The sequence below is a fragment of the Erpetoichthys calabaricus genome, chromosome 12, assembly GCF_900747795.2.
Source record: "Erpetoichthys calabaricus chromosome 12, fErpCal1.3, whole genome shotgun sequence".
Lineage (NCBI taxonomy): Eukaryota > Metazoa > Chordata > Cladistia > Polypteriformes > Polypteridae > Erpetoichthys > Erpetoichthys calabaricus.
This window is the reverse complement of record NC_041405.2, coordinates 90,546,407-90,573,289: the sequence shown is the minus strand read 5'-3', so window position 1 is coordinate 90,573,289 and position 26,883 is coordinate 90,546,407. Positions and strand designations below refer to the sequence as shown.

General features: G+C 41.1%; 1 protein-coding gene across 4 annotated transcripts in view; it reads left to right on the top strand.

The window, feature by feature from the left end:
- The first annotated feature begins 4,487 nt into the window (after positions 1–4,487).
- Positions 4,488–26,883, top strand: part of septin6 (septin 6) — an 86,345-nt gene continuing 63,949 nt past the window's right edge. For all 4 annotated transcript variants that reach the window (XM_028815856.2, XM_028815854.2, XM_028815855.2 and 1 more), the window contains exon 1: positions 4,488–4,604. In XM_028815856.2, coding sequence (XP_028671689.1) covers positions 4,575–4,604 — 30 coding nt within the window. In that variant the 5' untranslated portion in view covers positions 4,488–4,574. The remainder of the gene's footprint in view (positions 4,605–26,883) is intronic.

The window sequence follows — 26,883 nt, the reverse complement described above, 5'->3', positions numbered from 1 at the left end:
TTCAAATTCAGAACCTATCAGTTTCTATGGGAAATGTGCATGTTTTCCTTGTGTCAGTGTACAATATCTGCAGGTTCTTTGGTTTTATTCTCACACCCTAAAGATGTGTATGTTAGTTGACTACTCATTTTAAACACACCTGGTTGTGAGTGAGGGCGTATGTATCAGTGTGTCTATTGATCCTTACAATACTGGACTGGATTATGCTGGCTCAATCTTCTTCTTCTTTCGGCTGCTCCCGTTAGGGGTTTCCACAGCGGATCATCTTCTTCCATATCTTTCTGTCCTCTGCATCTTGCTCTGTTACATCCATCACCTGCATGTCCTCTCTCACCACATCCATAAACTTTCGCTTAGGCCTTCCTCTTTTCCTCTTCCCTGGCAGCTCTATCCTTAGCATCCTTCTCCCAATATACCCAGCATCTCTCTTCTGCACATGTCCAAACCAACGCAATCTCGCCTCTCTGACTTTGTCTCCCAACCATCCAACTTGAGCTGACCCTCTAATGTACTCATTTCTAATCCTATCCATCCTCGTCACACCCAATGCAAATCTTAGCATCTTTAACTCTGCTACCTCCAGTTCTGTCTCCTGCTTTCTGGTCAGTGCCACTGTCTCCAACCCATATAACATAGCTGGTCTCACTACCATCCTGTAGACCTTCCCTTTCACTCTTGCTGATACCCGTCTGTCACAAATTACTCCTGACACTCTTCTCCACCCATTCCACCCTGCCTGCACTCTCGTTTTCACCTCTCTTCCACAATACACATTACTTTGTACTATTGATCCCAAGTATTTAAACTCATCCACCTTCGCCAGCTCTACTCCCTGCATCCTCACCATTCCACTGACCTCCCTTTCATTTATACACATGTATTCTGTCTTATTCCTACTGACCTTCATTCCTCTCCTCTCTAGAGTATATCTCCACCTCTCCAGGGTCTCCTCAACCTGCTCCCTACTATCGCTACAGATCACAATGTCATCAGCAAACACCATAGTCCACAGGGACTCCTGTCTAATCTCGTCTGTCAACCTGTCCATCACCATTGCAAATAAGAAAGGGCTCAGAGACGATCCCTGATGTAATCCCACCTCCAACTTGGATGCATTCGTCACTCCTACCACAGACCTCACCACTGTCACACTTCTCTCGTACATATCCTGTACAACTCTTACGTACTTCTCTGCCACTCCTGACTTCTCATACAATACCACAGCTCCTCTCGAGGCACCCTGTCATATGCTTTCTCCAGGTCCACAAAGACACAATGCAACTCTTTCTGGCCTTCTCTAAACTTCTCCATCAACACCCTCAGAGCAAACATTGCATCTGTGGTGCTCTTTCTTGGCATGAAACCATACTGCTGCTCACTAATCATCACCTCACTTCTTAACCTAGCTTCCACTATTCTTCCCCATAACTTCATGCTGTGGCTCATCAATTTTATCCCCCTGTAGTTACTGCAGTCCTGCACATCTCCCTTATTCTTAAATATCGGCACCAGTACACTTCTTCTCCACTCCTCAGGCATCCTCTCACTTTCCAAGATTCCATTAAACAATCTGGTTAAAAACTCCACTGCCATCTCTCCTAAACACCTCCATGCTTCCAAAGGTATGTCATCTGGACCAACAGCCTTTCCATTTTTCATCCTCTTCATAGCTGTCCTTACTTCCTCCTTGCTAATCCATTGCACTTCCTGATTCACTATCTTCACATCATCCAACCTCTTCACTCGCTCATTCTCTTCATTCACCAGCCTCTCAAAGTACTCTTTCCATCTGCTCAACACACTCTCCTTGCTTGTGGGTATGTTTCCATCTTTATCCTTTATCACCCTAACCTGCTGCACATCTTTCCCAGCTCGATCCCTCTGTCTAGCCAATCGGTACAGGTCCTTTCCTCCCTCCTTAGTGTCCAACCTCTCATACAACTCATCATACGCCTTTTCTTTAGCCTTCGCCACCTCTCTCTTCACCTTGCACCTTATCTCCTTGTACTCTTGTCTACTTTCTGCATCTCTCTGACTATCCCACTTCTTCTTTGCCATCCCCTTCCTCTATATACTCTCCTGTATTTCCTCATTCCACCACCAGGTTTCCTTTTCCTCCTTCCTCTTTCCAGATGTCACGCCAAGCACCCTTCTTGCTGTCACCCTTACTACATCTGCTGTAGTTTCCCAGCTGTCTGGTAACTGTTCACTGCCACCCAGTGCCTGTCTCAGCTCCTCCCTAAACTCAACCTTGCAGTCTTCCTTTTTCAACTTCCACCATTTGATCCTTGGCTCTGCCCTCACTCTCTTCCTCTTCTTGATCTCCAACGTCATCCTACAGACCACCATCCTATGCTGCTTAACTACACTTTCCCCAGCCACCACTTTGCAGTCTTCAATCTCCTTCAGATCAGCTCTTCTGCGTAGGATGTAATCCACCTGCGTGCATCTTCCTCCACTCTTGTACATAACCCTATGTTCCTTCCTTTTCTTAAAATACGTATTCACCACAGCCAAGTCCATCCTTTTGGCAAAATCCACTACCCTCTGACCTTCTTCATTCCTGTCCTTGACACCATACCTACCCATCACCTCCTCATCTCCACTGTTCCCTTCACCAACATGCCCATTGAAATCCACTCCAATCACCACTTTTTGTCCCTTGGGTACACTGTTCATCACTTCATCAAACTCACTCCAAAAATCTTCGTTCTCACCCATTGCACACCCAACTTGCGGTGCATACGCACTAACAACATTCATCATCACACCTCCAATTTCCAGCTTCATAATCATTACTCTGCCAAACATTCTTTTCACCTCTAAAACACTCTTGACATACTGTTCCTTCAGAATAACTCCTACCCCATTTCTCCTCCCATCCAAACCATGATAGAACAATTTGAATCCACCTCCAATCCACCTGGCCTTACTCCACTTCCATTTAGTCTCTTGCACGCACAATATATCAACCTTCCTTCTCTCCATCATATCTGTTAACTCTCTCCCCTTACCAGTCACACTGCCAACATTCAAAGTTCCTACCATCAGTTCCACTCTCTTTACTTTCCTCCTCTCCTCCTGCCTCCGGACATGTCTCCCCCCTCTTCTTCTCCTTCTTCTTCTTTGGTCAACAGTAGCCCAATTTCCGCCAGCACCCTGTTGGTTAACAGTACTGGTGGTGGTTGTTGTTAACCCGGGGCTTGACCGATCTGGTATGGAAATTTGTATTGTTGTCTGCATATTGATTTGGCAAAATTTTACACCGGATGCCCTTCCTGACGTAACCCTCCCCATCTGTCCGGGCTTGGGACCGGCACGAAGAAACACACTGATCTGTGCATCCCCTGTGGCTGGGTTATTATGCTAGCTCAATAATGGATAAAACTGGGGTGCCTGGGCTGGAATTTGAGTCATGAATTATGTAGCTGTGAGGTTACAGAAAAAAACACACACACGCACAAATAAACACATTGTCTCTGTGCCACCCAAGGATTGGGACTTCAAAAAAATGTCACTATTTAGTATAATGGGGCATACAGTTTACATTTTCAGTCAAAAAAGCTACAGTAATTCTACAGAGAATCTAACTAGAATATCATAAACAGTATTTAACTTTGAAAAGATGCATGAAGCTTCAAAAACCATAATTTATTAAGCAATGTACAGTTAATGTTTAGAATTTGTAATACAGTAGGTATTACAAACATAACTTTGTCTTTAGAAAGATGTTCATTTTTAAGACTTGACAAAATTGTTTAACTCTGAATAATCTAGCTGAGCAGGACTCGAAGATATTAACCAAAACTTTATTTGTACCAAGGGGGAAATGTAGCCCTTTACAATGCCTCAATAAATAAATACGTTGTATGCATTGCATAGCACCCTAAACAATGTTCTTGCGTTTGTCCGTGATATGCTTTTGAACAGCTACTCACAGTACTAAAAAATAATTTTCATGGAAAACATAAAAAGGCTTAACATGGTTTCTTTTCAATGGGGTTGTTTTACTACTGGCTCCAGCAATACGCTCTACACAAAATGCTATTTTTTTGTGCAAGTTCCAAGTAACTCGAAAGACTACTAAGCAGTGGTAGGAGCCAATGGATTTAACATGCCAACCTCGTAATGCTGAACTTCGTCTCGAGTTGTTATGTAAGTCGTACACAGCGTCACTTAAATTAGTACATGAATTAATCCTCAATACCACTAGAAGGCACAGATCTTCGGCATCATATAGATGTACTGTATGGTTTTTGCCTCTTTGCTCAGCCGAGGGAAGTGAACCACATGAAAACGGGGGACAATCGCCATAGAAACGTAAGTTTTTAGTGAAAGTTTCAGCCGGTTATTTGCTCACATGAAAATATACGTACAAGAAATGTAATTTTTTTAACTTGTACTTAAGGGGAGGCATCTAACTTACATATGAGATACTGTGAAGACAAACGTACGTTGAATCTTCCCCCTCATGACGAATACGCTTGGTACGTTCTCCCGATGGGGCCGATTTCCTCCGCTCTGTGTGCCTAGCCGTTTCCTGTTTAAGGCTCTCGGCGGCGTACGGACTTACCATGGCGGCAACAGAAATAGCTCGACAAGCGGTGGGTTTTCTTTTAATCTTCTTTTTCTTCTTTTGTATAATGAATAATGCTGAATACGACTCACATGTTATGTGTGTCATATTAAGGAAGAATGTTTCATATAAGCTTTAGTAAGTAAAAAGTGGCCCCAGTTTTGGAGAGAGAATTTTCTTTATCGTTGTCTTATAAATTGAATTGAAATTTAAATTAAAACAGAGAAGGAAGTTGTCTCATAATGCAATTAAAATAATGGTCCATTCTTTTTTGTAAGCGCATGTATTTTATATGCATATTATCTGTTTTTAGTTATGAATAGGCGCGCGTGTGTTGGTTGATGTCCGGCGCACGAGATTCGCGGACGCTTTATTTTTTGCTTCATTGCTGCCGTTTGCCAAGGTGCCAAGTTCTTTCGGTTTACGTCCAGTTCCGCTATGTGTGTGCATTCATTGTTTTCTGCTCCTGTCACGCCGTTAGTTTCACGATGGGCGTTGCCTAAATTCAGAATGAACCGGTCGTATACGACAAGTGCATCTCATTACGGTACTCCATGTACGCAAGCGACGTACTGTGAAGAGCGGGGATGCGCCTTTTTGTGTTTCCTGTTCTCGGAGACGTACTTTTTCTTTATTATTTTAAAAATCCGAATTAGACATAGTATGGTTTTTGTAAGTATCAGCATGTTGCCACCTTTCTCTCGTGTCATTGAATCTATCCACAGGCACAGTTCTGTCGCAGTACTTAATTTGTTCAGTAAACCGTTATTTCTCTATTAGTTGAGTGAATCTTTACAATTGACAGCAGGTAAAGGTGAATTTGAAAGTTTTAGAGCCAGTTAACCTGTAACGTAAAATTCACAAACCCGCATTCGATTTAAGATGACTAGAAACTGGGTCCAATCTCTTCGTAAGGCAGTAACAAATACTGGCCAGACCGCTGGCCACTCTCACATGGGCTCAATTAAAATAAGACGCATATTTTGACGTGGAGTGGAAACAACCCAACAAGAAGTAAAGGAAGAGAGATAGTGGGGAAAAAAAAAACCTGAAACATGGGGAGAACGTCCAAATTTCAGAACGGCAGATTTTCGGTTAAGGATTTTTATAGTACTGTGTGTATACATTTAAGCTGTGCAGTGAGCTTTATTTCTTGTATGGAATATTTTAATATTTTTCTTAAAACATGCTAGATTATTTAATGAATATCTGCCTGCTTGATTCGGGCAAAACTATGATGCATGACGTCCTTGCTTTTTTCATCCCTTAACTGTATTAATGAGTTAGAAAATGGATGGATGAATTTTCTTCATAGCATACCTCACCACTTCACCCAATTATTTTATTTCTTTCAATGCCCCAAACAGCTTTGGATTGCATCTCTTCAATCACTAGTTTGTTTCATACCCATCCTTTTTCTCAACTTAAGTGTTTGTCACTTCCTTAGTAAAACATCTCACATGCACTTGGCCTTTGCTATCTCGTTTTCATATTTACTCAATTTTGTGCATTTACTGTCTGTCACATTCATATGCAATGGAGCTCCCTGCACAACTTGCACAGACCTTTTTCCTTTTTGTTTCTTTTTAGTAAGCACACCTACACTTAAGAGTTGAGAACCCTATACTGTAATTATACTGTACTAATTTTTATTTCTGTTAAATTTATAAGTAGCTTAGAATATGGTACCAGTGTAGGACATACTATATGCACAAGTTGTTACTGTCAATTACTCACTTAGAAGAGAACCATAAAATTTTGATTACCCCCAACATACTCATTCTAGTCCCCAAGATAGTAAAGTTTTATATGATTACTGGCTGGTGGCTTTGGCTTCACACATTATGAAGACCTTTGAGGGGCTAGTATTGGCTCACTTGAAGTCCCTGGTCAGAACAGCACTGATCCTCTGCAGTTTCCCTAGGACTATATATATTCTGCAGAATATAGCCTATTTCCATCTGGAGAAACAGGGCAGCAGGATCCAGATTTTGGTTTTTGACATCAATAGTGCATTCAGCACCATTCAATCTAAACTGCTGGCTGAGAAACCCTGGTCAATGTAGACTGAGCATGCTGTCCCAGATAATAGACTACCTAACTGGTAGACACAGTTTAAGCAGCTTAAGAATGGTGTATCTGACGTGAAGATAGCGAGGGCATCTGTGCAACATGCTTGAGTGGAGTGCCAACACAGAGGATGCATGCAAGAAGGGTCAGAGTTGCCTCTGTTTCCTGAGGAGGATGATAAGGTTGTTTAGTGTATGCAGGCCACTCTTAACTGGTAATCTACTAGTCTGTAGTGGCCAGTGCAGTCTTCAATGCAGTATTGTACTGATAAAATATCAGTAGTGCATGTGATGCCTACAGACTAACAAGTCTGGTACAATCTTGGGAGTCAGGCTGGATTTGCTGTACAAAGTGGTAGAAATGAGGTCACTCGGGAAGCTGTTTACTATCCTGGGCAATGAATCTCACCCCTTGTATGAGGTCTTGGCTAAGCAAAGGAGCACCTCCAGTAATAAACTGAGACAATTGCTTTGCTGCAAGGAGTGCTATGTGAAGTCATTTCAACCCTAAGCCATCAGGCTCTATAATATGTTATCCCATGGCCTTGTGCTGAGTGGTACTGATCTAGTATAGCAGATATTTTAATAGTGATACTATGAGCAATATTGCATACTCTGTCAATGACTGACATCCCTCACTGTTTAATTGTAATTGATGAGTACAGTAGAACCTCGGTTCACGACCATAATTCGTTCCAAAACTCTGGTCGTAACCTGATTTGGTCATGAGTCAAAGTAATTTCCTCCATAGGATTGTATGTAAATACAATTAATCCGTTCCAAACCGTACGAACTGAATGTAAATATATTTTTTTTAAAGATTTTTAAGCACAAATATATTTAATTACACCATAGAATGTACAGCGTAATAGTAAACTAAATGTAAAAACATTGAATAACACTGAAAAAACCTTGAACAACAGAGAAAACTAACACTGTAAGAGTTCGCGCTATAGCGCAATGAACTGCTCACTAAAAACACTTTTTTTAATGCATTTTAAGCACAGGGAAAAAAAAAATGAACATTTCAAAAATCCGTAATTTAATAAACCACCAAGAAAAGTAACATTGCAACAGTGCACGCTACGAACCGATCGCTGTAAACAGTTGTGAAGTGGAGGTTAAAATCCAATAGAAAAAAGTCTTCATTAAATACAATGAGGTTAAAACAATGCTGGAATCTGTCTCTTTAAAAACAAGCCCTTATGCGACCAGCCCCCTCTCTCTCGCTTGCTCGCTCTCTCTCTCTCTCATGCACGCATGTGTGTGTGTGTGTGTCTCTCTTGCGCGTGTATGTGTGTCTGTCTGTCTCTCTCTCGCGTGTGTGTCTCTCGCTCGCTCGCTGCACAGGGAGAGACTGAACACGTGCAAAATCATCGGCGCGCACAAACCGAAAGGGAAACTGGCTTGTTTGTATACCGAGTGTGTGGTCGTGAACAGATGCAAAAGTTTGAACTTTTTGGTCGTAAACCGATTTGTACATGTTCTTAGACGTTCGTGAACCGAGGTTCTACTGTATTCTTAATTGTGTTTCTTTGTACCTTGTTATACTTGATTATTATGATCATTTTTGTTTGTGCCTTTTTGGTCTGCTGCTGTAACCCTGCAGTTTCCATTGGGGATAATAAAATGTCTGTCTTAATATATTGAGCATTCTTGGTATTGGGCTTAATAAATTGGGGTGACAATAGAAGCCATGATAAAGGTAGTGTCTTCAGGCTATACTATTGTGCAATTATTAGATAATGGAGGCCATTCTGGAAATAAGACCTTTTTTCTGAGATTTTTGGGTATGAACGCAAGTCAGCTGCTGATAAAATAGCCTCTTAAGTCTGTGTAAAACATGGCCCTGTCCAACTGAGAATTGTACATGGTATATTTTTTTTTTTTCCTCAACTCAGATTTTTCAAAATCTATGTGAGTCAGGATCCTAATCGTGAACGATTTCATTGGGCACCTGCTTCACTTGGTCACAATTCTAAATATCTAAGGAACATTCTAAAGACCTTATTTACCTAACATTCCTGGAATACGCATGTAAGAATTGCACTCTACTCAGTACATGCCACGATACATTTAAAACATGAACTTGAATCTCAAGAATCCTTAATCCATTAACATCACTGTTTTAGGTAAAATGTGAAGGGACATTAATGAAGAATACATTGTGGTAACTTACAATACACTGTTAATTTGCCATCATACTGTATCATTGTCAACTGTAACAATTCAACACACCCATCACAATTTCAAAAAGGTAATTTTATGCAAAATAAGACCATCTTAATCCTGCTTAAGATAGTTTAGGGAAGCTGGAGTCTATCCCAGCAATGCTGGGTAGAAGAACTGGAACAGGTTTGGACAGGATTGACAGTCCATTGCAGAGCTACGTCAAATTAGAAAACCCCACCATATCTGGAACCAACAATCATAATATGGTCAAAGTTACTTAGGTAATCAGTTTTGCTCATGGTGATGTTTACATGATCAACAAGTAAGCCTCTTAACCGTGTCTGCATGGTCTATAATTTTGACTTGCAATTGCACCCTTATGATGGTTGGGAGAAGTAGGATATATGCACTAATGAACAGGTGCACGAAAAAAAGCAAGCACTGAGTATATAAAGCAATTTATGCAGTTTTTTTTATATAACCAGATTGTTGCTGTCTTAGATCAGCTATGCTCTGATTATGAATGGCTCTGCAGGCTATCAATATACATTTCATTTGAATTAAAATTCAGTAAAAGTAGGTCTGTCATTTATGATGACACATCTGCTCTAAGGCAGTCCAAGTGCCACAACAGATGCAGAGAAGATACAGCTACTGAAAAGGCAATAATGCAAAGGCAAAGTAGAGCTCTCAACTGAATATGCTGTGCTGAAAGAGCAGGCCTGTTTAACTTTATGAACAAGAGAGCTAAATTCAAAATAGATTGTGGGGACTAGGCCTTAACTCTATTGGTAAGATGCTAGTGCTGCTAGCAGTTCTGTGTTATAGTATAATAGTATAGTATAACTAGGTCCAAATTTTAGTGTTCAACTGGTACAATAAGCTATTATTATTAATAAACCTGTCTGTTTTAAAAAAATATTGTACTGTTAAAACAAGTTCATATTCACATATTTGTTACAGAGAACAAAATATAAGACTCATCAAGGAAGTCTGTACATAACAGGATATGGCGTCCTTCATTAATATGCATGCTATCCAGCAGAACAACTTGGAATAATAAAATTAATTAGAAGCATACACCAAAAATCTAAATAAAACCCAAAAAGTGTAACAATGAGCATTAATACAAACATATCGTCTTCTTTCTTGCAGCATTTTATATACAAATGTAAATCACTTATTCACTACTGGAAATTTATCCAGGTATACATTTAGCACATTTTAAGATCTGTTAAACATCTGCTGCAGCAATCCTGTTCTTAATTAAATCCAGGAGAGAAATTGCATTGTCATGCTTTTACAATCTCAATATAGTTTGCCTCATATGAAGTGAGGGCAAATCCTAAGACACTGGCATAGCTTGGCATTAGTCATGGAATTACATGTGCTCGTTTTATTGACATTCATATGAGAAAAGCTTGACTTACATGTTGAAGTGGTTCTGAACATTGCCAAATCTAGCAAGGTCGGTTTTCTCAGAGTTGGATAATGATAGTGACTAACCTGAGCAGTCCGAAAGACCACCATTACCCTCAGACTGCAAGTGCCGCTTCAATGCAAATAATGACTACACATGAACTAATAAAGTTTGTAAAGATATCTCTCCAATACATTGCAGTTCTTCCTTGGCTTTGGCACAGAACCCATGACTCAGGATTGATAGAGAAGGATCACAGGCAAACAGCACCCTCTAAATAAGAATACAGAAACCTTGATCTCTACAAAGTTCAGTCAGTTTTTTAAGAAAGTCAGTCCAAATGGGTGGAATGTGTCCTCGTGTTGATCAAGAATATTTGGAGCGGTGGGAAATGCTGTAACTTCAATGCCACTACATCACGTGTGAAAATCTCTTAGCTTTGTCTTGAATGTACAAACTCTACTATGTTGCCAACAGATTTCTTCTCTCCTTGTAATTTTAGATTCAGTGACTTAGTTTTCAAAAATGTTCTCACAAAACGCAGACAACTGCCAAAAATGTTAATCTTGCATATGCTCTAAGAGTTGTGGTATCTGTTTGTGTTTACACTTGCACAAGAAAGATTTTAATTTCCTTGTGAAATTCACAGAATTGATTCGGGACCTTTGCTGATCCATTTGACATCATTATGTATAAGTTGGTCAGTCTGTTCTGCTGATATGTCAGCAAGTGGCTAGAGAAAGAGGTGAAGCTGCAGTCTAGAAGTTGAGCAAATGGAAGTTAAATACTCAAAACAGTGTCCATGGCATAATTCAGCTCACCATTGGACTTAGCACAGACAGATGAGTGACAAAAGTAAAAACTGTATATGAGGAATAGCCATACTACCAGCCGTTGTGCTGTGGTGAATATAGCTTGAGCACCATCGTTAACCAAGAGATTATCCTTTTGCAGATCAAGTTTGTGTTTGTTGAAAAATCACCTCACCTGTACCATGTCCTTCCAACAGTATAAGTCCAAGTAGTTCTTCCTAAAAGTACACTCCATTAAATTCCCAAGGTCTGCAGCTAACAGCTACAGTATATTCTGATTTCCGCACTAGTTTTATCCCGGAATTTTAAGCCTACCTCCTCCCTGAGGTTGCAGAGTATACAGCATCAAAAAGTTTTCCAAAATCGTCTTTTAAAATTAATTGCAATTATTTGAAGTAATGGGCATACAGTAAAGTCTGAAGGTCTGTGAAATGTTCAGGATGGTCGTTATTCAAAATATTATATGAACCTGAAGTCCTAATATGTTGAATGACTATCCAAAATAAAGACAACACATATAAAGGAATGTCGAGCCCCCAGGTTAAAAGACTGAAATATAACATTACCAAATATTTCTGTGTACAAAAGTAAATGAACTTTAATCTACAGTACTTTAGATTAGAATAGATACTTTATTAATGCAGTAACTTCACATGGTCACTGCCTATAACTACAAAGCAGTCTCTGATGACTTTTTTTTTTTCTCTCCTCCCACTCCTCTTCACAAAACTCCTCTTCCAGCTCTGTGAGTTTTGAAAGATGTCTTGCGTACACTGTTGCACTTTGATAGTATTCAGACCATTTTTTTGTGGATTTGCTTGAGTATTTAGGATTGTTGTCTTGTTCAAATATCCACTTTGTGCTTATCTTGAGTTTTCATTTTGATAGCCTGACATTCTTTTCAAGAACTCCTTGATAACACTCGGAATTTATGATTCACTTAATAATTTCAAGTTGCCTAAAACCAGATTAAAAAAAAAAAAAACAACAACAAAATCCATACAAGGACACTCCTTCTAGAATGCTTGACTGTAGTGAAAGGTTTGGTTGGTGGAAAGCTGTGTCCACTCTTTGCAGAACATGTGCCCTCTTGCTGTTAACTAGTTCAATTTTGGACTCCTCTGTCCAGAAAACAGGGTTCCAGAATTCTTCAGACTTCTGTAGGTGGTTTCTGACAAACTTTAGACAGGAAGCTTTGTTCTTTCATTTACATAAGAGGCTACTTCCTGGTGAGATTTCTGAAGATGGTATTTCTTTTCAGGGTTGTTCTTTATGTTGATCTGTGCCACAGTGCTCTAGAGGTGGTTAAAGAGGCCTGTAGATCTCAAGAGTGTCATTTTTTGCATTACTGTTTACCTTTTTTATTGTTTGCTTTCTGGTCCTAAGTGATATTTTAATAAAGAATCCATATCTTTTTTTTTTTTTTTTTTTTTTTTGCTGATACTTCCTTAGTTTGACCCCTGATGGTGACCTGATATTTATTCGTTGTATGACACTTATGAAATTTAAGTCTTCTCTGAATAGGTCTTGCATGAATTAGCCAAGTCTTACATTCGAAGCTCAGTTGGTTCTACTAATGTAAAGTATGTCTCTTAACTCCCTTAGGAAATCCCAGATTAGGTGCGCATGAAACAGTACCCTAATAGTACCTGTTGCTTTAAACATGAAGCTGATGAGTTGAATAGTGAATTATGAGATATAGTAGCTTGGAAAAGTAAAGAACATGAGTTACTAACCATCCTGTTTGGATTTTTAATTGATGTAAAACAGACTTTATAACAGAGAATGTCAGTTTTCCGAGCAGCTGAACTAGAAGGGAAGTGAGACAGCTAGTCTTAGCAACATATAGTTTAAATTCATAAGTACACAGTGCATGCACTACATAGTTTACATTTTAGCAGCATTATTCAAATTATTAAAAAGTTTGTGAATGTCATACTTAAAGCCTAGTTGATAATTTGTGTTTAGTAGCAACATGAGTACAGTAAAGTATGTTTGGAAGCAAGTGAAGATTAAATACAAGAACATACTTTAGAAGGACTAGAATTGACATTTATGTACAAACATACTACGTACTTTTAGTAACCAGAAATAAAGCTGTAGCTTATTTCACTGACCATTGAGGGCCCCAACTACAAGTATCACTCTTATATAATAGTTTTGCTCTTGATCAGAAGGGCTGATAGCACAATACAACCAGAAATACATATGAATGTCATTAATAAATGTTTAATATCCATCCATCCATCCTCATCCGCTTATCCGAGATCGGCCATTTCTTCTAGCTCTTCCAGGGGAATCCCGAGGTTTTCTCAGGCCAGCCAGGAGACACAGTCTCACCAGCGTGTCCTGGGTCTTCCCTGGGGCCACCTCCCGGTTAGACGTTCCCAGAACACTTCACCAGGGAGGCATCCAGGAGGCATCCTGATCAGATGCCCAAGCCACCTCATCAGACTCCTCTCGTCAGAGAGGTGACATTCCACGTCCCGAGAGCTAGCTTCTGTAGCCGAGGATCGGACAGCCAAGGTCCCTGCCTTCGGCCACCACCCAACTCACACTGCACCCGACCTCCTTGGCCCCTCCCATAGGTGGTTAGCCCATGGGAAGGAGGATCCATGTTGCCTCTTCGGGCTGTGCCCGGCCAAGCCCTATGGGTGCAGGCCCGGCTACTAGGCGCTTGCCATCAAGCCCCACCTCCAGGATTGGCTCCAGAGGGGGGGCCCCAGTGACCCACGTCCGGGTGAGGGGAAACGCCATCCAAATTTTTTATTCTTCATAGGAGGTTTTGTAGAACCGCTCTTTGTCTCATCCCTTACCTAGGACCAGTTTGCCTTGGGTGGCCCCACCAGGGGCATAAAGCCCCAGACAACAGAGCTCCTAGGATCATTGGGACACGCAAACCCCTCCACCACGATAAGGTGGCGGTTCGAGGAGGGGAAAATACTATAGTAATACTATAATCAAACACTATAAAGAATATCCCTACCTCTGTTCCATGTACCGCTAATGCGACTAAATTAGAACAGCCAAAAATGAATAAAAAAAAAAAAAAAGAAATCACAATACTTAGTCAATATCAGTATCTTGAATACATAACCCATACACCTCAACAACCTAAAATCTTGGGTATTGGATTCATCATTTACCTTTATCAAAAAAACACACTTATCATAGTTATTGTGCCACCACAGATTAACTGAATAGCCCCAGTTCGCGGAATGGCAGAGATGACAAGATACACACACATGAAAATCAACCATGTTAAAAAAAAAAAAAAAAAAGAGAGCAAAACAAAATATCAAGTGAACATCAACACTATTTGCTAATGTCTGGAGAGAGAGAGAGAGAGAGGATAGCTGCCAGACCACTAAGTCAGATATATCTTAAGCATAAGGAATAATCTCACATGGGCAGGAATGCACCATGGCTTAGGAAATATAGGCAGAAAAAGGGACCAACAGGACTTTGCTGGAAAGTCAGCATGCAGTCACTAAATTGGACATGCCTAGCGATTTTGTTTAGTCATGTAAATTGATGTCATCTGGCGACAAGATCAGTATATCTATATTTAGGGGTAACCCCCAAAACCCCCCAAAAAATGCCTTAACAGATGTTATAGAATATCAGTGACATTCTATAATAAAGAAAATTGGCTGAATCTGTTATTTGTTTATTTTTTAAATTCTCAGTATTTATTACTATTATACAGAATTTATTATGCTCTGTGCTATGTTGAGAGCATGCTTTATGCAAATGAAGGATGGAAGAGAAGCAGTTCTGAGCTACGCAAATAGCACCATTAACCAATAGCATGGACGGATTACTAAAGACGGGGTGGTGTCCTGGATGGGAAAAAAGAGATGTGATCATGTTGAGAAAGTCTGTAGAAGCTAAAGGAAAATGCAAAGCTGAATGGTTTGCAAGCACTGTGTTTTTCTTTTGACTATGGCACTCTTAGATGCATACCAGCACACATCTGGGCTATCTTCCATTCTGTCAACCACCTGGCGTGCCTCAGACTGTAGGCAAAGATGTAGGCTTGGTCATAGTCACAGTGTCAGTAGCAAGATTTGAACCGGCAACCTTAGGGTTTGAAAACCAAGGCCCAAAACCTTAATCACTACACCACAAAAAAACTACAAATCCATATTACTAACTGAGAATGCTAAACCGGATGGACGCAGGGACATCCGGCCATGGGCCGTGGCCACAAAAGACGTACTGCGCAGGCGCCCCACAAACCCCCCCAAGCAACGGAAACCGGCCGGATGGAATGCAACGTAAACGCACGAAGCCATTGCACACGAAACGGGACACACACAAAGAAGAGGATTGAGACCCACGACACCCAAAGCCCCCCTCCAGTAACTGAAATAAGAAATGAGGCCACGTGCCCCTAGAACACCAAAAACAAAGGAGTCACACGCAGGCACACATACTGTAGCACACGAAACGGTTCGCACACAAAAAGGACGATTCAGCCCCACGACACACAAACACCCCCTCCACTAACAGCAATAAAAACTCAGGCAACAAGCCCCCAGCACACAAAAAAAAAACAAGCCGCGAGCGCCACACAAAGCCCATTGGACACGAAACGGGACAGACTACGGACATAGCACGCGAAACGTACACAAAAAGGACGATTCAGACCCACAACCACACTAACGATTGCGCCAGTTAGCTGACAACGCGTTCAATAATAAGTCCACTTTTCATGAAAATTCATTGGGATTAATGAATGTCATTTGCAATCATTGTCATTCACTTAACTTCCCTGAAGAAACAAATGGCAATACAAGTAATGAATTTACACGTTGTTGTCAAAAAAGTCAAATTACACTGCCTCCTTTACATTCATATCCTGCATATCTACAGAAGCTTCTAACTAACGAAGTACCTGAAAGTAAAAACTTTATGAACTGCATTACATCCTACAATAGTTCATTTGATTTTGCATCTACCGGAGTAAATATCAGGTCACCAAAAGGCAATGACCCATACTGCTTTCGCGTATGTGGACAAATATTACATTGCATTGGAACAGTGCACCCTGAAACAAATCAAGAACACAAATATGCACAAATCATGTCGGCACCTACAGAGCGCTTCTGAAACCGCGGAAGAAAAAATGTCTCAGCTCCAAAAACACATGTCACTCCTTATTCCAAATACTGGTCCCAATCACAGAAACATCGGTATCCACTATGACAATGCACAGTAACAATGCACGTGACATCCGTCTTGCCACACAATTATAGATGAATGTACAATGGCATCCAGTCACTTACTCAACACCATTGATAAACTTCTACAAACGTTGATGAATAATAATATTCCCTTTGCGGGAAAGGTACTTTTATTAGGAGGAGATTTTAGACAGTGCTTAACTATTACTCCACTTACAATGCGCTCAGCTATTGTTCAGTCCACCTTAAAATACGCGGACAATTGGCATTGCGTTGATGAATAATAATATTCCCTTTGGAGGAAAGGTACTTTTATTAGGAGTAGATTTTAGACAGTGCTTACCTATTGCTCCACATGCCATGCGCTCAGCTATTATTCAGTCCACCTTAAAATACGCGACGACGTCATACATAAACAATAAGAGACCGAACTACAATACATATACAGGCGCGAGACCTGATTGGTGATAATACGAAGAAACGAACAGTCCGCATATTAACAGTGAGTTCGATCCTACTTATTACTTATCCATATTCCTAACGATAAAGATCAAACAAGTCATCAATTCACGATCACGGATACAAAACTAGACGGCTCGAGTAACGGGACCACAGACACGAACCCGCATCAAAAAAAAAACTTCACCTCGGCGCGCTTCTAAAACCGCGGAACAAAAAATGTTACGCGAACAATTGGCATTGCTTTCTAAAGATACACTTGGTACAAAACATGCGATTTCCAGATCCCGAATATAACAATTGGTTATTACAACTAGAACATTGAACACTCACCAATACAGATGGACTTCACCCAGATATTATTACAATTCCTCAACCCTTCATCTGCGATGACTTACTTACGGAGATATTTGGAACAGCGGTCTCATTAGACCAAATGCCCCTTTTAACACAACGAAGTATATTATGTCCAAAAAATATTACTGTTGATCACATTAATAACCAGGTCATTTCATTACTTCCTGGAGAGTCACACCTCTTTCTAAGCTCTGACAAAGTTGACTCTGATGACGACAATGACCATCTTAATTTCCCCTTAGCATATTTGAACACTATTAACCCAGCCGGATTACCACAACACAGTCTTAGCCTTAAAAACGGAACAATACTCATGCTATTAAGAAACCTTAACACTAAACAGGGTTTATGCAATGGTACACGTTTAGTCGTCTACACCATAACACACAATGTTATTCAAGCAACAGTTCTTACAGGATCACATGCTAACAATACTGTTCTAATTCCTAGAATTGACCTTACAAGTTCTGACCTGGAATTACCTTTTACACTTAAACGGAAACAATTCCCCATTAAACCTGCCTTTGCCATGACCATCAACAAATCACAAGGACAAACCATGCACAAGGTTGGCATCTACCTATCTGAGCCCGTTTTTGTCCATGGACAACTTTATGTGGCCTTCTCACAACTTCGACGTTCATCTGACGTTAAAGTTAAGGTCATAAATGCTCCATGCCAAGGAAAACTCATTCAAGGACAAGACACCATCTTTACTACTAATGTTGTTTACAAAGAAATTTTCCAATAAACCTTTACACTGTGCCAAACACTTTATTGTTTGCTTCCTATCTGCGTCATCTACACCTTCACACTATGCTATATCTCATTCATACATCACGCTCTTTGTAATTTCCCAACACCAGGGGTTGGCGAGCGAAGCGAGCAGGGGGCGGAGCCCTCTAGTATTCTATATAGAAAAGTGCTTCATTACATGGTACTTTGGATACACCCAGTTCACCAGCTGCACTATAGCTGAGGTCTATTGTCTTGCAAAGTTTCCTGGGTGAAGCTGGGTAACACAGCTAGTCTATGCATAAAATGTGACTCTCCTTGCAGTGGGTTTATTTAGTACACCCTTATGAGCATTTAGCTATGATGGCAGAAGTGGCAAAGAAGACTAAAACAACTGTATACAAAAGATTTAATCTTACTAAAGTTTGTGACCTTTTATGAAAAATAAACATAGTTCTGTTCATTAGGCCCACACAGCTGGATAATCATTGGTCCACTTCACCTATGAAACTGAGACACATGCCATAGAAGCTGCAGGTGAGAAAGAATTACCTGACATTGGATCCATTTTTAGTGGACAAACAAATTACTCCATGTGTGCAACAAATCACATATTAGGAAACACATGCTATTTTTACTCTCAGATATAAATGATACAGCAAAGCTAGTTCATTAATATGAACTAAAGGGCTCATTAGATTATCACAGAGGTCTTCTCATTTTTCAACAGTGAGACCTGTGTTCTTGGACTCTTTTATATCGCACACTTCTAGCTTGACTTGTGACATGAAACTGTCTGCTTTCGAAAACTTTCTATAAGTAGCAGTGTTCTCCCCAGAAATTTTTTCCAGCCGGGTGGCATGAAAAGTAGCCGAGTGGGGCAAGGCGGGGAAATTTGGTGGTGGGGAAAATGAAATGTGCACTATTTTTATTAATTATTATTAATTTTCCAATGCTCAATATGACTTCCTTTTTTAAGGTTTGACACTTGTGCCAGAATATTTTTATTAAATTTAAGAAGTATCCAATTCAGGATCCTACACCCCTAATAAAAATTTTAAATAACAATTGTGCCTCTTGGTTTATGTCATAACAAGTATTGTTGCTGTCGGGAAGAAAAGTGAAAACGATGAAAAAAAGTATGGGAAACCTAATGAAGAAAAATTTTAAAATATTCTTCAAAGCCAACTTGCATATGCAGAAGGTGTCTTCAGTTACTTATTCTGCTTTTCTTCCTAGAGGCCCAGTTGTCTGCAGCTTTCCCATAATCAAAGTCCCCAGGATCTGGGCCCTCCAAGGAGATCAGCATGAGATTATTTAGCGTGCTTTGATTCATACGATTTCTCAAACATGTCTTGATCCTTTTAAGGGCAGAAAACCCCCTTTCACATTCAGCTGTGCTCACTGAGATCACTACCCCAATATGAGCTAGTCTGGCTAAATTTGGAAACGACTCTTTGAGCTCTGATGTCGTTGCCATTTTTAGTAAAATCTGTATTGGACTGAAGTCTTTGTATGATTGACTTCTGATTATTTTTGACACAACTGTCCATTCTTGCCTGTTACTTTCATATTTTAAAATTGGAGGGCTACCATTTTTGGAGTAATGTACGAAAAGAATTTCAGCAGACTCGCTTGAATCATGAGTTTCTGCATTGAAAACTTTTGAAAAGCTGGAAATAATTGGCATGTCAGGGAATCTTGCATCTAGGTGCTTGACAACTGTCTCTAGGTATCCATATTACTAACCGAGAATGGTAAACCGGATATGGAAGCAGGTACAGTACATGCCCATGGACGCAGGAGACATAGTGCGCAGGCGCCACACAAAGCCCCCCTGCCCCAGAGTGAAACGGGAGAGACTACGCATGACACGCAGGCACCACACAAAGCCTCCCGCCCCAGAGTGAAACAGGAGAGAAGTAATATGGAAGCAGGTACATGCCCATGGACGCAGGAGACATAGTAAAACAAGAGGAGTCAACGCCCCGCCCTAGAGTAAAACGGGACACACTACGGAGTCCACAAAAGTTCACACATCAAACCCGAGATAGTATGGACACGCGTCTGAAACCGCGGAAGCAAAACTGTCTCGGCTCCAAAACCAAACAGCTCAACAACTAACACAGCTACAACAACGAGCCCGCATGGACAGATATAATGAACGTAGACGCCTACAACACGCGTCTCAAACTGCGGCGGCAAAGCAGGCACGGGTTCAAAACAAAAGAGCTCGAGTGACCAAGATACAAAAACGAGCCCGCCTGGATATAATTAATGAACGCAGGCACCTACAATGCGCGTCTGAAATGCCGCAAACCAGGCAGGCACGGCTCCAAAAAGAAAGAGCTCGACTAACCGAGATACAAAGTGAAACAGGAAACACAACGGAGTCCGCAGTGGTCCACAATGCACCGCATAATAGTACGGAAGGAGCTCCGTATTAACAGTGGGGGGCCTCAGAGTGACATGGGCAAACGCTCCGTATTAAACGTACGTCATCCTCACACGTCCAATCTATACAGCATAGGTGAATCACATTACAGTGATGCATTATTGACAGTACAGTAAAGATCACAAGATCGCAAACAAATGGAAATTATTACTCGAAAAAGGGAAAATATAATCACCACGGACCAGGTGTCATTGAAACAAAAGCAGGATAAAGCGAGGTCAGAAATAAACGACTGAGTAGAAAACAAAGTAAAATGTCATACAGAGGTTAAAAAAGGGGGCCAAACACATGGAGAGCAGGTTAGAGATAATGAAAACTGGAATTCAAAAGCTTCAAAAAAAACGTAGGCACGAAACACATGCAGAGCAAGATACCGAATATGAAAGCAGAAAACAATGACAGTGTCAAAACAAAGAAAGTAAACATTGCATTAGCGCAAAGAAAGAGAAATTATTACTCGGAGAAATAATGAAATGTCGAGAAGAGATCGAATATATGGACACAGGTGATATGTTAGAAGTATGTAAATATTGTAAGGCTTTGAAGTTTAAGTCAAGAGAATATCAAAAACTGAGTTTACCTCACATGCATTTATTGGTTACTTTGCAAAAAACATTATTAACTGCTGATGATGTGGATTGTTTTGTCTGTGCTGAAATTCTAAACAGAGAAACCTATCCTGAATGATTGGTACAAAGTCATTAAACACATCTCACGGACCTCATTTAATAGATTCAGCACATTGGGACTCGAAAGATTCCAAATATTGTTTTTACAGAGGTTCAGAAATAAAAGTGAAACTAATGAAATAGCAACAATTCAAAGAAACAAAACTCTTAAACGTGTGTATCTGGAAAAACAAAAACGGGGGTTGGCGAGCGAAGCCCCCTAGTTTATCATATATTGCAGTTTTGAATGACATTACATCACTCTGTGTATAAACAATGTGGAGATCTGACCATTCTTCTGCCAGACAACGATGAAGGCTTTGAAAATATCTCACAGGAGTGTCTTTCAACTCCATGATGGACAATTTTGTGGCGAGCAAAATTGGCTCAATTTCGGTAAGATTGACATCTTGCCCTTGCCAAGCTTTAGATAAGTTGGACAACAAAGGTAGTACGTCTGAAAGCATCATCAGAGAGGAAACAAAATTGTACATTTTAATACATCTGCTTAATCCTTCAGCTGTGATGTCATCTTCGTTTAGTGGCCTCTCTTTCCAGCGCAGCTATGACACTGCATACACTGTTGTAGTGACTGAACTGCAAAGTCATGAGACAGCCATCTAGTGTCACTGGCCATTTTCAGCTTAATCTGGGGAATGTTCAGAATATTTTGAATTTCTGTTAAACCAGCCATCCTAACTGAAGAATTTTAGAAGAAATAGAACAGCGGCCTTAAGATGTTGTTCAGTTTTGTTAAGTAAGGTACAGCAGCTGCTGCTTGGGCACTTGCAAGGGCCAATCAGTGGTTTACACAGTGGCAGTTGACAAAGAGTCCAGATGTTTTATCTTTAAGCAGTTTTGCCACACCTTTCCGTTTCCCAATCATAACAGCCGCTCCATCTGACCCTAGTCCAACAAGATTAGCTGTTTTCAAGCCTAGAGTGTCCATAGTCTCACTATGTGTGTTGGTTATAGTCTCTCAATCATCGAGCCATCAATCATATTGCAGGTTGATACAAAACTACCCTAAGTTCTTGTCTATAAGCCGGACTCATGTATTAGCCGGAGACCAAAAATCATACGAATTTTTAAAATAAAATCGTATCATAGATAAGCCGGACTCATGGATAAGCCGAACGTACTATAACCTATAACTAATAGAAGGGAGGGAGGTCAGTGGTCTCACTCGCGCCCATTTAATTTCTTTAAGGGGGGAGAGAGTGTGAGGTATTGCACTCGCGCCCATTTAATTTCTTTAAGGGGGAGAGAGTGTGAGATATTGCCGTCTCTCTCACTCCCCGCATGGCGCGGTTGGAGCGGCCGGAGCGCGTTCTTTCTGCTCTGGGCGTCGCCGAGTCAACACGAGCGCGTAGCGGTCATTTAAATTGTGATTTTATATGTAAGCATATTTAAATATATATCGCGGATTTCTGCGGACAATGGGTCTTTTAATTTCTGGTACATGCTTCCTCAGTTGGTTTGCCCAGTTGATTTCATACAAGGGACGCTTTTGGCAGATGGCTGAGAAGCTACCCGGCTTACTGTTCTCTCTCTCTTGCGCTGACTATCTGTGATCCTGACGTATGGGGATTGAGCAGGGGGGCTGTTTGCACACCTAGACGATACGGACGCTCGTCTAAAAATGCTGAAAGATTATCTTCACGTTGCTATCTTTTGTAAAGCTGATTCCTGAAAAGACATGCTGCACAGTGCTTCGCATACTTAAAAGCTCGAAGGGCACGTATTGATTTTTGACTGAAAAACAAACTCTCCCTCTCCCTCTCTTTGTCTGCTCCTGACGGAGGGGGTGTGAGCTGCCGCCTTCAACAGCTTTGTGCCGCGGTGCTTCGCATACTTAAAAGCCAAACAGACATATTGATTTGTTTGCTTCACTGCTTTGAAGAGGAAGATATGTTTGCATTCTTTTAATTGTGAGACGGAACTGTCATCTCTGTCTTGTCATGGAGCACAGTTTAAACTTTTGAAAAAGAGACAAATGTTTGTTTGCAGTGTTTGAATAACGTTCCTGTCTCTCTACAACCTCCTGTGTTTCTGCGCAAATCTGTGACCCAAGCATGACAATATAAAAATAACCATATAAACATATGGTTTCTACTTCGCGGATATTCTTATTTCGCGGGTGGTTCTGGAACGCAACCCCCGCGATGGATGTATAAGCCGGACTTATGTATAAGCCGATATTCTATTTTTTCATTTTCACAACTTTTTTCCTTAGATAAGCCGCGGCTTATTGACAAGAACTTAGGGTAATTCTGACATCTTTAGTTACCTGGCAAACATTTAATGTAAATAATTGTTTTACCACTAAGATGTCTGTGGTTTCATCACACAGAATACTGAAAAAATTATTATAAAGTATATTTTTCAGTATGTTAGATTTTATTTCTGATGCTAAGACATCCAGCAGCTCTTGCATTATTCTTTCAGAGGTGTAATATGCATTTTTACCAACATTGAGATGTTGTAAAAAGGAACAACCCATTTCTTTACAGTGTTCCAACAGCATTTCAAACAACGTTGTATGTGGCAACTCATTTTTTGCCAACCAATACAGTGGAACCTCGGTTCACGACCATAATTCGTTCCAAAACTCAGGTCGTAACCCGATTTGGTCGTGAACCAAAGTAATTTCCCCCCATAGGATTGTATGTAAATACAATTAATCTGTTCCAGACTGTACGAACTGTAAGTAAATATATTTTTTTTTAAAGATTTTTAAGCACAAATATAGTTAATTACACCATAGAATGTACAGCGTAATAGTAAACTAAATGTAAAAACATTGAATAACACTGAGAAAACCTTGAACAACAGAGAAAACTAACACTGCAAGAGTTCGCTCTATAGCGCTACGAACAGCTCGCTAAAGACACTTTTTTTTTTTTTTTTTTTTTTTTTTTTTAATGAGTTTTAAGCACAGGGAAAAAAAATGAACATTTGAAAAGTCCGTAATTTAATAGAAAAAAGTCTTCTTTAAATTCGAGGTTAAAACAATGCTGGAATCTGGCTCTTTGAAAACAAGTCCTTATGTGGCTAGCCCCCTCTCTCGCTCGCGCGTGCTCTCTCTCTCTCTCTCTCTCTCTCTCTCTCTCTCTCTCTCAAGCACACGCATGTGTGTGTGTGTGTGTCTGTCTAGTGCGCGTGTGTGTCTGTATGTCTCTCGCGTGTTGTCTCTCTCGCTCACTGCACAGGGAATGCACAGGGAGAGACTGAACACGTGCGGAAATCATCAGCGCACAAACCGAAAGGGAAACTGGCTTGTTCATATACCAAGTATGTGGTCGTGAACAGATGCAAAAGTTTGGCAAACTTTTTGGTCGTAAACCGATTTGTACGTGTTCTGAGACGTTCGTGAACCGAGGTTCCACTGTACATGGATCTTAAAGCTCCATGGCTGATAGGTGTCTCTTAACTCTTTTAGGGCTAATTATTTTTTTTTTTTTCTTTTCTCCCAGGGCTGAATATTTTTCCAGAAAATAACTTTTTTAAAAAAAGAACACAAAACAATTGTTTAACAAATCAAATCAACAAAAAATATTTATTTTTGACAAATAGAACTGTTTTGCAATCTGTATGAGCCTGCATACTATATAATGTAACATATTATTATTGCACATACTGTACATGCTACAAGGCAAAGTCCTGCAAAGTATGGTATCGCTCAAAGCAGCCAATTGCATGCATTGCCACGTTGCACTGCTTACAACATGTGTTGCACTGGTGCCTCTTTTTGAGTTGTCTATTGCTGCACACAACACAGTCAGGCTTATACTTTTTATCCTCATATGTGGCAGGAAAGTGGCGCTCAGTCAGCCTGTCTGGCACTGCTCTTTGTGCTGGCCTTCCTCGCTTTGCAAAAGGCACTCCGACATATTCTTCCAGCAAGCTGTCAACCACCTTCTTGCGGAAATCTGCCGCAGTCATAGTGCTGTCACTGTTTGCCTGCTTGAATAATAGAAATCCGTTTGTGAGTGCAATCTCACGCAGGTGATGGTACACAGTGTGGTACCACTTGGTGGACTTATGGCCGTAAGCATATGTGCCCAGCATCTGATCCAGTCGATCTACTCCAGCCATTTTACAATTGTACTCTTCAAGCGCAACAGGCTTGTCCAGCTTCCTACCTGCTGGGTTTCCCTTTGAACGAATTTGTTTTTCACATAAATTGTTAGTGTGAACTGTACTAAGGCAAGTGACCCGTTTCACATCATGCCATGCCAATGCCACCAAGTTATCCGCCCGCATGAAAACAGGATTGTCCCCTCTTTTCAACTTCAGCCTGTCTGGCTTCAGCTGTAAAGGCATGTGTCTCCTATTCACCCTGACTGTGCCACAAGCTCCTATTCCCCTGCTCTGTAGCTCCATGAACAACTCTGGAGATGTATAGAAATTGTCCATGTAAACAACATGTCCCAAATGTTCATACCCCTGAAGCAGCTCCAGCACAACCTGAGTTGTCAAAGGACAGTTCTCTCTCTGAAATGAATGTTTTCCTGTGTAGGTAATTACTTTCAGGCAGAAGCCAGTGTTTGCTTCTGCCAGTACAAAGTCCTTTATGCCATACTTGGTGGGCTTGTCTGGCATATATTGTCTGAAAAAAAGCCGTCCCTTATATTTTATCATGGATTCATCCACAGACAAATCACGGCCAGGCTGATAAAATTGTTTATATGTAGGCTCCACAATGTCAAGCAGGGGCTGAACTTTGTACATCGGATTATAGCCTGGCTCACCCCTTGGAATTTGCTCCTTGTTATCACAAAAGTGAATGAAGCTTTGCAGCAGCACGTACCGATCACGCGGCATAACCTGTCCAAAGCCACCCGGTGACAAAGCACGTTTGGACCAATGCTCCCTGAAATTATATCGCCAGTCCAGTCCCATCTCAATCTGCAATGCCACAAAGCCCTTCACCTCGTCTTTTGTTGTGGGTTTCCACTTTGAAAAACGAGACCGCGGAGCGAGCGCATCCCGCGATTCAAAAAATTGTTCAGCATACCTGTTTGTCTCTTCAGATATCAGCTGAAAAACTGCCTCAGGAAAAAACAGTTTGAAATAGTCCAGCGGCTTGTAATCCGTTGTGTCCAGCAGCAAGCCGTGCCTTCTTGTGAAGTCAGTTAGCCAAATCGGCTCCCATGGATCAATTTCTGGGTATTCCTCCCATGCGAACCTTGCCGTAGGTGTACTGGCAGCGCGAATGCGCTCAGCTGCCAGCTGAGCAGCTGGGGCGGCATCGGCTGGTCTCCGATCGGCTGATGCCGGCTCCTCAATCTCTTCCTCAATCTCTTGATCGCTGTCTATGAAATCCGACTCTGAGAAATCAGAGTCGGGCTCCGCGATTATGCGCAAAATGTCTTCTGCCGAGTATTTTCTTTTCTCGACTCGCTTCGCTCCCTCGTGAGATGTTGATGCCATCTTGTCTTTGTTAGTGTTTGTTTACATTTCGCAACTCACGCACACTTAAGATCATTTGCTGAGTCAACAAGTCTAGCATTCCTCCAAGCACAGAGGGAATGCCTGTGACGCGACAGTGTGTTTTGTCGCCATTAACAGCTGATTGTCGCCCTCTATCCCTGGATGTCGACTTTTGTCGACATGCGCCCTCAACCCCTCCTGTCGACAAAAGTCGACATCCGCCCTAAAAGAGTTAAATAATCGCCAGACTCGTGTCTTCAGGTGGAGGTGTGGTAACGGGGTGAGAGTGGTTCTTGTGCGCGACTGCTGATTGCCACAGCTGTGCCATGTCCCCGTTTTAAAAAGGGAAGTGCGAGTGCAAGAGGGAGAACAGAAAAGAGAGAGAATGTAGAGAAGAGCCATGAGAACAGCAGCAGGTGGAGAGGCAGGTTGAGCCAGCCAGCCAGTGTGGGGAAAGACAGCATGATCATTTGCCCCATGTAGGAGCAAAGGTTTGGTGGTCTAGGGATGGATTGTGCCCATAGACTGTTGCTTG